This window comes from Hemibagrus wyckioides, linkage group LG20 (genome assembly GCF_019097595.1).
Source record: "Hemibagrus wyckioides isolate EC202008001 linkage group LG20, SWU_Hwy_1.0, whole genome shotgun sequence".
NCBI classification, from domain to species: domain Eukaryota; kingdom Metazoa; phylum Chordata; class Actinopteri; order Siluriformes; family Bagridae; genus Hemibagrus; species Hemibagrus wyckioides.
In genome coordinates this window covers 4,692,394-4,707,663 of record NC_080729.1, presented here as the reverse complement: position 1 = coordinate 4,707,663, position 15,270 = coordinate 4,692,394, and the positions used below count along the sequence as shown (strand labels likewise).

General features: G+C 39.1%; 2 protein-coding genes across 3 annotated transcripts; both read right to left on the bottom strand.

Annotated features, from left to right (window-relative positions):
• Window positions 1-254: 254 nt before the first annotated feature.
• Window positions 255-3,657, bottom strand: LOC131370564 (P2Y purinoceptor 13-like). The gene is made up of 2 exons (XM_058417912.1): window positions 3,497-3,657; window positions 255-1,775 (listed from the first exon to the last, which is right to left on the bottom strand). Exon 2 carries the CDS (start codon window positions 1,765-1,767, stop codon window positions 772-774), a length of 996 nt encoding a protein of 331 aa, XP_058273895.1. The 5' UTR covers window positions 1,768-1,775; window positions 3,497-3,657; the 3' UTR covers window positions 255-771.
• A 1,649-nt stretch (window positions 3,658-5,306) lies between these two features.
• On the bottom strand, window positions 5,307-11,564 carry p2ry12 (purinergic receptor P2Y12). Of its 2 annotated transcripts, XM_058418641.1 has the most exons (3): window positions 11,546-11,564; window positions 9,667-9,725; window positions 5,308-6,954 (listed from the first exon to the last, which is right to left on the bottom strand). In XM_058418641.1, exon 3 carries the CDS (start codon window positions 6,938-6,940, stop codon window positions 5,870-5,872), a length of 1,071 nt encoding a protein of 356 aa, XP_058274624.1. In that variant the 5' UTR covers window positions 6,941-6,954; window positions 9,667-9,725; window positions 11,546-11,564; the 3' UTR covers window positions 5,308-5,869. The 2 variants fall into 2 exon arrangements, with proteins under 2 accessions (XP_058274623.1, XP_058274624.1); XM_058418640.1 differs by lacking the exon at window positions 11,546-11,564 and having other exon boundaries at window positions 5,307-6,954; window positions 9,667-9,845.
• Between the last annotated feature and the right edge of the window lie 3,706 nt (window positions 11,565-15,270).

Genomic DNA, 15,270 nt, shown 5'->3' with positions numbered 1-15,270 from the left:
GTGCAAGACTTAAATACAAGTGCCAGTTACTTTATTTATCTAAGCCCTATTGGTTGCTACTTTACTACAGACGGCAGGAAGAAAGAGAAATGGCTTAAAGAAAAAAAGAAGAGGAAAAAAGGAGAGCTGATCAGCTCACACCAACAGAATAAAAAAATTCAAAAATAAAAATAAAAAAATGAATAAATAAAATAAATAATAATAATAAAAATAAACATTAAATATGACATTAAAAATTAAAATAATAAAATCTTATTAGAATAAAACTTTATTGGACACATTCCATGAATAAAAAGCTCAGTAGCTAGTAATTTGTCTAAACAAAAGATAACCACATGCTTATTAATTGCATTTTAGCCCGTACGTTAGCAAAACAAATCTGGTTTTGTCACAGGGTCAGTTTTCCACAGATACTGCAGATGATCAGCTCTTAGACCTTTAAGACATTTGTGCAATAAATTTCAAAATTCTTTTTAAAATTATACAAAAAATGTACAAAAAAGTAAAAAACAAAAAAGGATAAACAATTCATCACAAAAAAACGCTTTGATGAAATCTTTATATGACAACAAACATGGATGTGTAAAAAGATATACTTTGGTCTCTGATGTGAAACTAGGCACAATTTGAGCTTCCTGATGTGGTTTCAACACCGTCAGCGTTCAGTGTTCTGCAAGAATGTGTCACACACTTATCGTGCTATGCCAGCTATTTACAAAAAGGCACATGCTAACAGTTTTTTTTCGGAGCTGTACGACTTTTACATTAAGCTTAGAATGAAGTATCTGTGGACTGACATCCCTCACCGTTTTTGCCGACAGTTGGAAAAAATCTTTTAAGGTCACATATCTCCATAAACTTCTCTCTGAAATCCCTGCAGAGGAAGAAGTAGATCAAGGGGTCCAGACACACGTTTAGAGATGAGAGCCAGAGGGCAAAGTCCTTCCCAATTTTAAGTGAATGCTTATAACATGTGTTATTACTTTTAACCTGTAGGCTAGTATAAGGTATGCGGATGGCGTGGTAGGGTAGATAACAGATCATAAATACGAGAAGAATGAGAAAAACACGGAACTTTGCTTTACGTTTCCGCTTGTCGTTGTCGCCGCGAGATCTCTGGTATGATTCTAAAACCGTCTTAGCAATGAAGGTGTAACAGAACACGTTCACAATGAACACGGCCCAGAAAATCACTTCGGCGAACATGACGACTGCCTTGTGAAAAGAAAGTCCTAGATCAGTTTTCATGGCGATGCAGATCTCTCCGGGCTTATTCGTAGGGTCTTGGTTTGATGTGATAATAATCGGTAACGTATTCGAGCAGATCAACGCAGTCCAGAAAAAGAAGGCGAGGAGGTTACTAAAGAGCAGGTTCTGACACAGAAGAATTCCCCCGGATCTCACAATCTTCAAGTAGCGGTCAAGGCTGATGAGTCCCATCACAATCACGCTCATGTTCATGGCTAGGTAGAAGAAGACGCTTGAGAACCGGCAGGCGAACATTTTCAGCTGATCGGAAGCTCCCGGGAGCTCGCTGGCACCTCGGATGGGGAAGGTCAAGGTCATGAGGAGGTCGGCTGCCACCAAGTGCTTCAGGTACACCATGAAGGTAGAGTTGGTTTTGAGACGTAAACATACCCAAGCTACTATAAGGTTCAGCAGAAGAGCAGGGGGAAAAATTGCGAAATAGAGGCCAGGAAGCGCCAGTGCCCATGCTTTTTCATCAATTCCACAATCTGTAGGGCGTATGGTTTTGTTTGAAGCCATGATTAAACCTAAAAAACAAATTTTGGATGAATATACTTGCCTTGCATACTCACTTTTTAACATAATGACTGTTTTCTTTTTCAATTCGTTCAATATAATGAAAAATCTTTCAATGACTATGAACAAAACTAAGAAATAAAACATGTGAGGATTCCCCGCTTTGGAAAAATCTCTTTTTAAGGAATGCTGGATGGGTGTGAGTGTCTGTGTGTGTGTGTGTGTGTCTGTGTGTGTGCTTCACTGAACATGCCTCAAGGCAAGACTTGTGTCCTATTTGTAAAGTCATTTGCAAGATAAGGATCCTGAATTTGCAGATACAGCAGACTTAAAGATTTTATCTCTCTCACTTGGGTTATAAGCCTTGAACAAATCTGCCAGCGTGGCTTCCTAAATAAAAAAAAATCTTCACTGGTTAAGAATCCCACCACTGATGCGAGAAAGTTTGCAGACTTTTTGTTCAGAAAATTGTGTAAAAAGTACATGTGCAACCTGTGAGACGGTTCAAGCACGCATCATGGTACAGTGTTACATGAGACTGTCAAGATTTAGTGAAATCTGGCAAAGAGACCACAAATTCATATCTGTGCATGTTAAGACACTGAAAGTGAAGAAACCCATGCATGCAATTAAACCGAGCAATGCTTGTTAACATCGCCAGTTTCGCCGCTGATAACATTTTCGAATTTGGTGAAATCATTTGTTAATGATATGGATAAAAGAAGTGCACATAAAATCTTCAGCATAACCATTTCTAGTCCAGGCTTATATACAGCATGGCGGTTCGAAAACAGCATTTGAGTCGATTCGCTGATTTACATTTACCGCATTTGGCAGACGCCCATATCCAGAGCGATTTACATTTTATACAACTGAGCAATTGAAGGTTAAAGGCCTTGCTTACAGACAGCCTGGTGGAGCTGCAATTCAAAACCACAACCTTCCGATCAGTAGTCTAATACCTTAACCACTAAGCACCTAATTATCAGAAAGATGACAGTTTTAGGCTGTGCCAATTAAAACAGATTTCATACCATATTAAAGATACATTTCTCACCTATAATAATACTAGGTGTGAAGCGGGGACACACCCTGTATAGGATGCTTTTCTATAACAGCTCACAATACACACTAAGAGGTCATTTATCTTAGTCAGTCCACCTACTCAGAGGATTTTAAGAAACAACAAATCACAGAAACTCAGGATCAAACCTGCGATCCTGGAGATGTGAGGTAAGGATGCTGCCCACTGTAACCACCTTGCTGTGATAGAACTTAGAAGGAAGTCGCTGCATATTGCGCATTGCTGGAGGACTTATAAACGATTTAGTGTAGATTTGTTTCCAATAGATTATAGCTAACTATTTGAGATAAACAAGCAATGTTTACTGAGTTTTTATTTTTATTTTTATTTTTTTTTAATTTCCTTCAACTTAAATCATGTCTAAATAAAGTGACGCGTTCTTATAGGGAACAAACAGGATATATATTTCTGCGAGTCTTTTTCGATGGTTAGCAGTGAAGTTTTGATAATAATAATAAAAAAAAAAACAATAAAAAGAAACCAAAAAAATTAGAAAAAAGTTTAAAATGTTGATATTCACTAATAAAATAATAATAATAATAATAATAATAATAATAATAATAATAATAATAATAATAATAAACTTATTTTTTTCAGTTTTCGGATAAACTTATTCTGATCCTAGATGTAGGAAAATATTTCACATACCTCTTAAGAAGTGAGAGTGTTAAACTGTTCTGATGTTGTGTGTGCCACTTGTTCATCTGTATCCTCCCCTGTGAAGCAAGTCTGGTTAACAGGCTGACTAAGTGATGAAACACACCCACTTGCATGACAACTTCTCTGTTGGTGGCATTAATACTGAGAAGTAAATGCTGCTGAACTTATTCTGGTGCATTAAAAACCATATAGCCATGCTCTGGAAATAAAAAAAAGGAAGGAAAGAAAGAAAGAAAGAAAGAAAGAAAGAAAGTGAGAAAGAAAATAATCGAACCTTTCTAAGATCTATCATTTCCTATAATGCCTTTCTTCATAATAATTGCTGATCAAAAGCAAAGACAACTTGCCTGACTTCCTCTTTCACCAGTAGTGGTCACTAACAGACAACACATTTCCTCAGGCTGCTGTTTTTAAGCACCCAGATTGCTTCTCGTGTCATTTCTAAAGAGTAATACTGGCTTTTAAACATCCAGAAAAAAAACATGGCCTGCTTCCTGCTACTTGCTCTGTGAAAATGAGGTTATTATGAATGATAAGAAGAAATGAAAACAGGAAGTGTGGTCTTATGTTTTATTTAATATATCTATGCCATTAAGGGCCTTGCTAAATAAGATGTATTATGGATAGACTTAAAAAGACTTAAATATGAACAACTATATAAAAAAATTCACAATGTATATAAACTGATCAGGCATAACATTCTGAGAAGTGAGAGGTGAAGTGAATAAGAGTGAATAAGATGATCCTCCTCATCATGGCACCTGTTAGTGGGTGGGATATATTAGGCAGCAGGTGAACATTTTGTCCTCAAAGTTGATGTGTTAGAAGCAGGAAAAATGGACAAGCGTAAGGATTTGAGCGAGTTTGATGAAGGGCCAAATTGTGATGGCTAGACCACTGGATCAGGGCATCTCCAAAACTGCAGCTCTTGTGGGGTGTTCCCGGTCTGCAGTGGTCAGTATCTATCAAAAGAGGCGAGCCGGCGGAGACAGTGTTATGCTTTGGGCAATGTTCTGCTGGGAATCCTTGGGTCCTGCCATCCATGTGGATGTTACTTGGACACGTACCACCTACCTAAGCATCGTTACAGATCATGTACACCCTTGCATGGAAACAGTATTCCCTGATGGCTCTCTCTCAGCAGGATAGTGCACCGTGCCACAAAGTAAAAATGGTTCAGGAATGGTTTGATGAGAACAACAACGAGTCTGAGGTGTTGACTTGGCCTCCAAATTCCCCAGATCTCAATCCAATCCAGCATGTGTGGGATGTGCTGGACAAACAAGTCCGATCCATGGAGGCCCCACCTCGCATCTTACAGGACTTAAATGATCTGCTGCTAACATCTTGGTGCCAGATACCACAGCACACCTTCAGGGATCTAGTGGAGTCCAGCCTTTAATTTCTGTCCCTTCTGTTCTTTTATCTTGATGGGGAAATGGAATAATAGTTCAGACTTCTCACTGCTTGAATGCATGCTGGCCACAATACTGATTAAACTTCCTTCCTAATTTTAGCTCTGTGGTAGAGTTCTTTCAACACAGATCAGCTCTTGTACAAGAAGATGCAGTATTGTTGGCACCATAGTATCATTTTTTATGCAATGTCTCATTAACTATTATTAAAGGTAAAGCTTTTTTTTGAGAAATTAATTAAAAACATTTTTTTTTTTAAATTTAAAGAAATTTTTGTGTGTGTGTTTTTAGACTTACTGGTGGTATCAGAAATATTTATTATATGAAACAGAGGTTTGTAATTTTTTATTTGTAATTTCCTGTTCAGCAGAATTTACACAATTGGGTTTCTGGAAGATTTGAAATTTAGCCCAAGTGTATCAGGAACTTACTCAATACTAAGCATTACATTTCTATTCATGAAAGAACAACACAGCATCCTTTTTATCTGGTTATAATCACATTTAATGTCGTGAAACACCCGTGAAACTGCAGAAAAATGCAGAAAAATACTTTCTGACAATGTTTAAGAAATAAAATAAACAAAAAAAATACACACACATACAGTTGAAAGATATTTAAAGATATATTTAGTGACGTAGAAGCAAAAGTCAAGCGAGTTAGTCGGTCGTTACAATTGGTTAATTGATTAAGATTTCTACATTTTAATTTGTTGATTATTAATCGTTTTAAAATGTCTGGACTTACGAACATTTTTGTTAAGCTCTTATTTTGAATATAAAGCATTAAAGTGTCTAAGTGACTTTTCCTCCTCCTAAGACATTTTAAAATTTCATAGCAAAATACAGCGCATTCTGGAAAGTATATTATACTGTATTATACTATATAAAATACAGAAAAGAGGTTAAAAACTTCACATTCCGGATCATTTGTAAGAGTCACATGACTATGTTTGTGTCGAACGGTTTCCCACAAGGTTGCTGTCCGCAGGAGTATCCGTACTGAGCTGCAATGCCCCACACATCCCAGGCGAGAGGCGTAGGATTTTGAACAGCGAGTCTCTGAAGGAGGTACAGAGGAAGAAATAGATCAGGGGGTCTAGAAGAGAGTTCAGAGAAGACAGCCACAGTGTGCTCTCTTTCACCTGGAAGAAGACAAGTTTCTGTCTGCAGTTGAAATGATGCTCCCTCGTCTGGCTCAGGGTGTAAGGAACTCGGGCGAAATGGAACGGCACGAAGCATATGAAGAACACTGCGAGAACCAGGAAGACGTTAGCTCTCACCCTTTTCTTCCTCTCCTGGCTTCCAGCTGCCGTATTCAGAACGCGAGTCCGCGCGAAGGATTTGAACAGCTCTTTGGTGATGAGTGTATAACACACCACTACTGCTACCAGATTACCCCAGAAAATTACCTGGCAGACGTGGTTGACAACTTCGTGCCACTTTAAGCCTAATTCAGTCTTCAGGCTACTGCAGCTAAATTGGTCCGATTTAGGCGTCTGGCTGGTGAGGATCATGTTAGGGAGGGAAAGCGCCAGCAAGGCCACCCAGATTCCCACAGACAGGAGCTTCCTGTAGGCCAGCTTTTTAGGACAGGTGCCGGCGAAAGGGTAGAGAGTCTTTTTACAGCGGTCGATACTGATAAAGCCGAAGAAAAGGATGCTGATGTACATGGTAAGGTAGAAAACCACGGAAGAAATGCGGCAGACAAAAATTCGGAGACTAACCGAGGCCATGTTCGAGTCAGCCAGGATCTTAAAGGGGAAAGTCAGAGTCATGAGGATATCAGCTACCACGATGTTCTTGAGGTAAATAATGAAGTGCGAGCGACTCTGGATGCTGAAAAACACCCAAGCTGCTAGGCCATTGAGGATGATTCCTAGCAAGAAAAGAAGAGAATAGAGGATGGGGAACACCGTTGTCTTTAGGACATTATTGCGAGAACAGCCTTGCCATGAGGAATTAGTCAGGTTCCTGAAATTCACCAGGCTCAGTGATGTTCCTTCTGTGAGCTCCATTGGTTGCAGGGTTGCTGTGAATAAATATTAAAAGAAAGGGTTATCTGATAGCAAGAATGACATTTGATTCTGTTTCACTGTGGTAACAGCTAAAACATGCTAACCTGTTAGACCTATTAGTACTCATCAGTAGACAACCCGCTGCTGCTAGCAATGACCTCACACTTAACATTAAACACTACCTTTAACAGATAGCATGAAAGCCACCATCTTGACCAGGCAAAGTAGCACCATTATGCAAGGTGCCATAAGTTGCTTGTGTGTGAAGGACTTTGCAAAGGGTGCATAGAGAAGGGAAGTGAGAATGCAAATAAACACTTCAGCACTTCTGTTCACACATTCTATTAAAGATACCTTTTAAACACCGTATTAGTTCACTTGTATTGAGAGCAGTTCTATTTTTAATCACGAAGTGTGAAATCCTGCATGCAGGTCACTCAGGATGACAAAGAAAGCAGCCGAGCGGTTACCCTTTCGCTCAGGAGTTAAATAAAGGCAACTTGCAGAGGCAATGCTGTCATTTGATCTCAACCTTTTCATCAGTAGCTAATAACTTAACCACCAATAACTGGTCTATGGATTAGTGCTGGCTTAAATCTGGCCATTGGCGTAAGGTACTATATACACTATATTGCCAAAAGTATTCGCTCACCTGCCTTGACTCGCATATGAACTTTAGTGACATCCTATTCCTAATCCATAGGGTTCAATATGACGTCGGTCCACCCTTTGCAGCTATAACAGCTTCAACTCTTCTGGGAAGGCTGTCCACAAGGTTTAGGAGTGTGTTTATGGGAATTTTTGACCATTCTTCCAGAAGCGCATTTGTGAGGTCACACACTGATGTTGGACGAGAAGGCCTGGCTCTCAGTCTCCGCTCTAATTCATCCCAAAGGTGTTCTATCGGGTTGAGGTCAGGACTCTGTGCAGGCCAGCCAAGTTCATCCACACCAGACTCTGTCATCCATGTCTGGATGACATGTATGGACCTTGCTTTGTGCACTGGTGCACAGTCATGTTGGAAGAGGAAGGGGCCAGCTCCAAACTGTTCCCACAAAGTTGGGAGCATGGAATTGTCCAAAATGTCTTGGTATGCTGAAGCATTCAGAGTTCCTTTCACTGGAACTAAGGGGCCAAGTCCAGCTCCTGAAAAACAACCCCACACCATAACCCCCCCTCCACCAAACTTTACACTTGGCACAATGCAGTCAGACAAGTACCGTTCTCCTGGCAACCGCCAAACCCAGACTCGTCCATCAGATCGCCAGATGGAGAAGCGCGATTCGTCACTCCAGAGAACGCGTCTCCACTGCTCTAGAGTCCAGTGGCGGCGTGCTTTACACCACTGCATCCGACGCTTTGCATTGCACTTGGTGATGTATGGCTTGGATGCAGCTGCTCGGCCATGGAAACCCATTCCATGAAGCTCTCTGCGCACTGTTCTTGAGCTAATCTGAAGGCCACATGAAGTTTGGAGGTCTGTAGCGATCGACTCTACAGGAAGTTGGCGACCTCTTCGCACTATGCGCCTCAGCATCCACTGACCCCGCTCCGTAAAAGCAGTAAAAACAGTCTGCATGCCTAGGTGCTTGATTTTATACACCTGTGGCCATGGAAGTGATTGGAACACCTGATTCTGATTATTTGGATGGGTGGGCGAATACTTTTGGCAATATAGTGTATATGTATGAGTCTGCAGTTTCGAGATACTATATGTTTCTAGAACATTCACATTTTGTGTATTTACTTTATGTTGAATATTTGAAATAAAAAGTAATATATCTATTCCATCTATTTAATAAAATCCATTTCCTGTTCAGTCAGAACCTTAAATATTGGCCTATTAACAAAAAAAAAAAGTAAAGAATTGAAATTAAATAACGCATAGTGACATAGTATATATATCAAAATAATAAAAAAGAAAGGTCGTATTTTCATTCACCATTCGTATTGCTTGGATGTAAATTAAATCTCAGACTTCTGGCATTATTTAATTTCAGCTAAAAAAAAGAAAACGTAGACAGCTAAAACAACAATATATTTTCTGGATGTTATAATTCAATATATAATACAATAACATGACAGAACCTTGGCTTTGTTAATATTTGTGTATGTCCCAGAAAACGTTTGTGTTACTGGCAGTTTGTATTCTAGCCAGAGTTGAGGCTCAGATTATAGATTATTGAGATAATATATTTAACCACATAATACAGATTAGCCTTAAAATACAACACTTACAAATCAGTATCATCCGGTTTTACACTGCGTTTTAGACCTGAATCCGGCTCTTCTCGTACGTGTAGCATTCACGCCTATATGTTTTCCTTCACAGCTTAAATAAATACTCTGTTTCAATCTCTGTACTGACGGATTAATCGAAACGTTCAGCGTCAGAGAAATGGATTTTCTGACACTGTAAGAGAAAGGGACTGAATTCATTAACACGAACATTCCACACATTGTTTTGGAGATAGCTCCACATAAAAATAGCTCCACATAACCTCAAATCCAGATTTAGAAGGCTGATAGTAACGTGTCACCACGCTGTATCCTGGATATGTTTAAACTTTGCACCTAAAACACAACATTTCCATACACCCAAATTACAGTTCGCACACACCTACATTTGCATTTGTGTTTGCATTATTCCCACCGAAGTACCGCTGAAATGACCTGTGAAGACAACATTTTACTTTACTTTACTTTACTAGTCATTCCAAACTCACCTGTTACACACAGCTCCGTCTTGATGTACTTCTCAGTCTGATGGTCTTCTTCTACAAGTCTGTTCCGAACAAGAATAAAAGTAAACATACTAGAAAAACAGAAACTAAGAAAACTTTCTCTTCTGTTTTTTGTTTCCTGGCAAGCTGTGTGTGCAGAGGTTCGGAATCCAGAATAGTGTCAGTATGTCATATGTTTGAACTGCGCAATCGAGCTATTGTCTGCATTTTATGCACGCATTATATATTTTTTTGATTTTTAAATGTTTATTTGTTTATTCCATTATTATTTTAGTTTATTATTTATTATTTAGTTTATTCTATTATTTATTATATATATATATATATATATATATAAAATATAAAAAAATATATAAAGTGGTGTTCTTGTTTCAAGTAGCACAATAAGAAGGTAAGAAGGCCAGGAGAAAGCCATTACTGTGCCCAGGCCACAAAAAGGCCTGCTTTCAGTACACCAGACAAGCACCTAGACACGCCTCACAGCTTCTGGAGCAGAGTCATTTGGAGTAATGAGACTTTATATTCACAGCCATAAATGCTATGTTTGCAGAGGAGTCAACAAGACCTACGGTGAACTGTACACCATCCCCACTGTAAAGCATGGGGGTGGATCTCTTATGTTTTGGGGCCGTGTGAGCTCCAGTGGCACAGGGACGTTAGTCAAAATGGATGGCATGATGAATGCAGCAGGTTATCAGCAGGTTATGACTGGCAGACGATTTGCATTCTACAGCACGAAAGCTGTGCATGGGATGCTCTTGGATGTTCCAACATGACAATGATTCAAGTTGACCCTCCAATGGCTACAGCATAAAAAAAGGTGAAGGTTCTGGAGTGGCTCCTGACCTCAATATCATTGAGCCACTTTGGGAAGATCTCAAATGTGCAGTTTGTGCAAGACAACCAAAACATTTACAGGAACTGGAGGCATTTTGCGAAGAAGAATGGGCAGTTATACCTACCACCTGAGAGAATTAAGGACTTCATGCACAATTATTACAAAAGACTGCATGCCATCAGTGATGCTAAAGGGGCACCACACAATATTAACTAAAAGTATGCAAACTTCTGAACAGGAATTATTTCCTAATTTTCATAGTGTCATGTGTATCATTCCGTTATGCCTTTCATATGAGCTTAAGAAATAAAATAAATTTGTTTTCTTTAAAAAATGGTAAACATCTTGCGAATTCTCCCAAGGTATGCAAACTAATTACACTAATTTGTGGATGATAAAGATGATGTTGCTAGATAAAAATCAGAGTCGCATTAGCGATATACACTCACTGTCCACTTTATTAGGAACACCTGTACACCTGCACATTCATACAGTTATCTACAGAGTCGATCATGGTGCAGAAGCGCAATGCAAAACATCATGCAGATACATGTCAAGAGCTTCGGATAACGTTAACATCAAACATCATAATGAAAATTGCTAAGACATTTATCATGACATGCATGTCGGTACCAGGTAGGTTGGTTTGAGTATTTCAGAAACTCCTTGGATATAAACAACAGTCTATAAAGTTAGTCACATTGTGCTGCTGCTGCTGCTGCCATGACTGGAACAGGATCACATGATTGGCTGATTAGATAACTGTATGTATATACAGATGTTCTTAATTAAGTAGACTGAGAGTATTGAAAAGATTTGAATAGCTTATATTTGCTTTATGGTTCAATGCACTTAAATCAATGCCTGTTAAACAAATTAATGCTTCATTCATTATGTCTGTTATCTACTGTATTCCTTATCTCACACTTAGTGTTTTCCATCTCGATCCTGACCTAATTGAATGAATGAATGAATGAATGAATGAATGAATGAATGAATGGAAAAATAAATAAATAAACTAACTCAGAGGAAAGAAGATAGAGCTGAAAAGGTTGTTCCCCCACATGATCAGCTTTTATCCCAGACTTCTCGTTTTAGAAGAAAGTCATCTTGACTTATTGCTCCATCAGCAGAAGTTTGTTTCTATTTCAAGAATAGTGAAGTCATGTCAAGGATTCAACCCAGCGAAAAGACGGCTTAGAATCAGCATTTTGAAATGCCAAAGGTTTATATAAGAAACTGTATATTTCATAAAATGATCATTGTATAATAAAATACTCACAGTACCAGGTGGAAATTCCAACAAGCAGCCAGCTAACATGAAACATCAACAAGAATCACCAGAGGCGGTCCATTGGTGTCCATGGGTGTCTGTTCCATGAAACCATGATCCTACTACCTTTCTGTGGTAGTACACATTGTGGAAATGAGAGAGTTACTCTTCACACACACCTCAGTTAAAGAGAATTTAATCTCACTGTCCCTTGTCACGCTTCACCTCAAAGGCTCTTTATATTAATAGAACAACCTACCTCATCCTCATATTACATACATAATAAAGAGTAAAGAGCCACACCCAGAATAAGCTTCTGGGTCAATATTTGGCCATGTAATTAATCTTTATATTTTACCACTATAATTACTACATTTTTACAATGTTCTGACATGGAATTTACTGCTTCAGAAAATGACTCGGAGCTAAATGGCAGCCATTTCAGCCGAATGCTGCTGGTGTCTTTATACGGTAGCTCGCGCGTAATGCCTTGGATCCAATTCTAAAAGCTTTCACACTAGGATTAGACTTAAGCCTCTTGTAAACTGTGCAATTTCAGCGGTATTATAAGAATATACCTCGTCACGCTGTACAAGACGATCCCAATAAAATCCTGGCGGTATTTTAACGTCGTAGACTGCGCATGATATTGTACGTTGTTTGACAGATTACGCAATGCAGATCCTTTAATAATATTGCTAATAATTACTACACACCATTACTCAACCTGTGTGATTCAGCTTGTGCCGAAAATGGGGTTGCATGAACAGAAATAAAGCTTTGGAATATATCACTAATTTGGATTATTAGTAAAAATGGAAAATAAGATATCACAAATTGCCGAATTTTCAACGTGTGCTTTATACAATACAGGAAACTCTCATTTATCTGCTTCCACGTTCCACGTAACTTTTTCCCGTCATAATAGAAAGGCATTCTTTCTCTTGTGCCACAACCAACCAACCAAACAAACAAAAAAACCCACATGTTTTGTTTAAGGATTGCCATTGCCAATACAGTCGTTGTAGCTTTCCTAGAAGTCTTACATGATCCTATGCTTGGTCCTATGTTTTTGGTTATTAGATGATCTCTAACATATAGTTTTGCCTCATCTTTTCTCCTTTTTCTGAAGAAAAGATGAAGCAGTAGTGTAGTAGAGACAGCAGGCCTTCAGGGTCCCAATTAAAACTCAGGGCCCTGAGCGACAACATGGCTTTGAATGTTTTGTCTTCTTCTCTTGTATTCTTCTGCCTCTATTGGTGGGTTTATGCCAAGCATCATAGCATCATTTTCTAAGAGCTACATTTTCATATCCTGCCAGAAAATTGTCGGAAAATGCATTATCTATTCCATAACAGCAAAGATCTAACCATATTATTGGTTACTTAATTGAAGTTCACATTCATTCAAGTTCATTCGTTCTTTAAATGTATTTTTCAAGAAAATTTCAAGCAATACCCGAGGTCAAGCAATATCACAGAAAAGGACATCTCCTGAGTATTAACCTAGATTTGGTTCATTTCTTCGATCTGATATACAGTATGTTAGCTCTGTCACTGCGAAGTCTTGCCAACCAGCCTGTTATTATTAGGTTCTAAGAGTTATTATTCCTGACTCTGAGAACGTCTTTGCATTGGCCTGTTGCCTGTGTGCCGTCATGTACCATCCTTTGCCGGTCTGACTTCAATGAAATGTCCACTAAACCTTACCCTTACACCTGGATTCAATATTTCTCTTTCCCAGTCTCCACTGTTCCACAAAGAAGCAAATACATCCACGGATGCCATGGATCTAAGAGCAGGAAGCAATTTGTTATGCCTCAAATCTCAGTTCTGAATTCAGGAGGTTTTAGAATCTCAATAAAGAGCGTCTGTGCTTATGATGAGCTCATGATGAGTAATACGGAAAAAGCAGACAACCTGCTGCTGAGGTAGCTTCATGATGAACAGTTGAGGATTTATATGCTTGATTTATAAACCACTTGACTTGCTCTCATCCAGACCTTTTTCCACCTTAAATGGTGGGATAGTCACAGAACAAAGATGTTAAAACATGAATATGGTGGCATTTGTAACATACTTCTGATGAATCACTTTGTAAACATGGTGTCAGCATCATTAAAAGGGATTTTACATCCTGTCTTTACACAGCCCTTCTATTGCCGTTGAGGTTTATTTATCAGTCTGTGTGTCGCTTTCACATCATCCTATTAACCACATAATGCTGCCACATCTTCTTCTCAGGACAATAACTCGTCAGAGTATATCTGATTTTTCCTGTACATGACGTTCGTTGTGTTGTTTTTGTCAACACTGCAGATTTCTACCGCATCCTAGGGGCACTGCGGTGTTTTTTCACATATGAAAACAGCTGGGTAATCCTCACTGTTCTCACTCCCAGCTATAGCTCTTGACTCTGTTCCAGCACCGGTATTAAGATACTCAACAACTCAACACTTCAGTCTCAGCTCCGAGGAGTGGAAATTTACAAATCTGCACTCAGTAGGAACGAGAGCGTTACATTGGCTTCTATATTTTAACTCCGGATTTGCCCTTTCGTTTCGTTTTATTTGCCCTCCTTATTTTACAATCTGCTTCATTTCCAACCTGAGAACCTGAATGTGATACATATGGCTTTAAAGCTCTCGTGAAAGTTGGGAGATTTATCTTGGGAGTTCGTACAGAAATGAGAGAATAAAAATAAAGCTAAAATTTCAAATAACATCACTTTAGTTTTGCTTTCCTGATACAACAAACACTAAAGCCTTGTTCTTCCCAAAGGTAGGAGTGAGAAAAGGAAAAGCAGGAATTTGACACCGCTCCTGGTTTTCCATTTAAAAAACTCCCACTCTTTTCCACCTCCTGGGCCCCCATATCGTCTGCATCCCCTTCGTTTGGCCCCAGCTCCTTCATGTGCGACCTAGGCTACCGTCGTCCTCACCCTGCCAAAACAAACACTTCCCTCATGTGTGGCTTTGAAGGGAAAAGAGCGGAAAACTTTTTCTTCACTACATAGTCCTGGCTAGAACAAGCTTGTCTCTTTATACAGCTTTTGGCAGTGCTGCTGTTGTACCTCTCGTTCATAGCAACCCAGTGAGATAAAAGCAGCAACATTGGCAACTAGCTTTTATTGGTCTCTGTCTTCCTGATGGCAAAAATTACACCAAATCTTTCCTGGATACTGTGGAGTGGGAATGGAATGACCCCACCCTGAAAGTTAATTTGTTGAGCGGTGCACTATTTTGATTAGTCTCATTAGTCTCATCATTGTTTAGTTATCGGTGAGAATCGAGGTTTAAACAGAACAAATTTGGCACCCATGTGAATTATAACGAGCTTGGTGCCTTATGGCTGTGGTTTCTTCAGTCCTGGACTCTCTGTTTGTTCAGTGTAGGGTTACTGCAATTACCAATCCTGGCAGATGCCTGATCAGCGTTTTTATACAGTGGCCACTTTTCAACAATTTCATGGTCTGG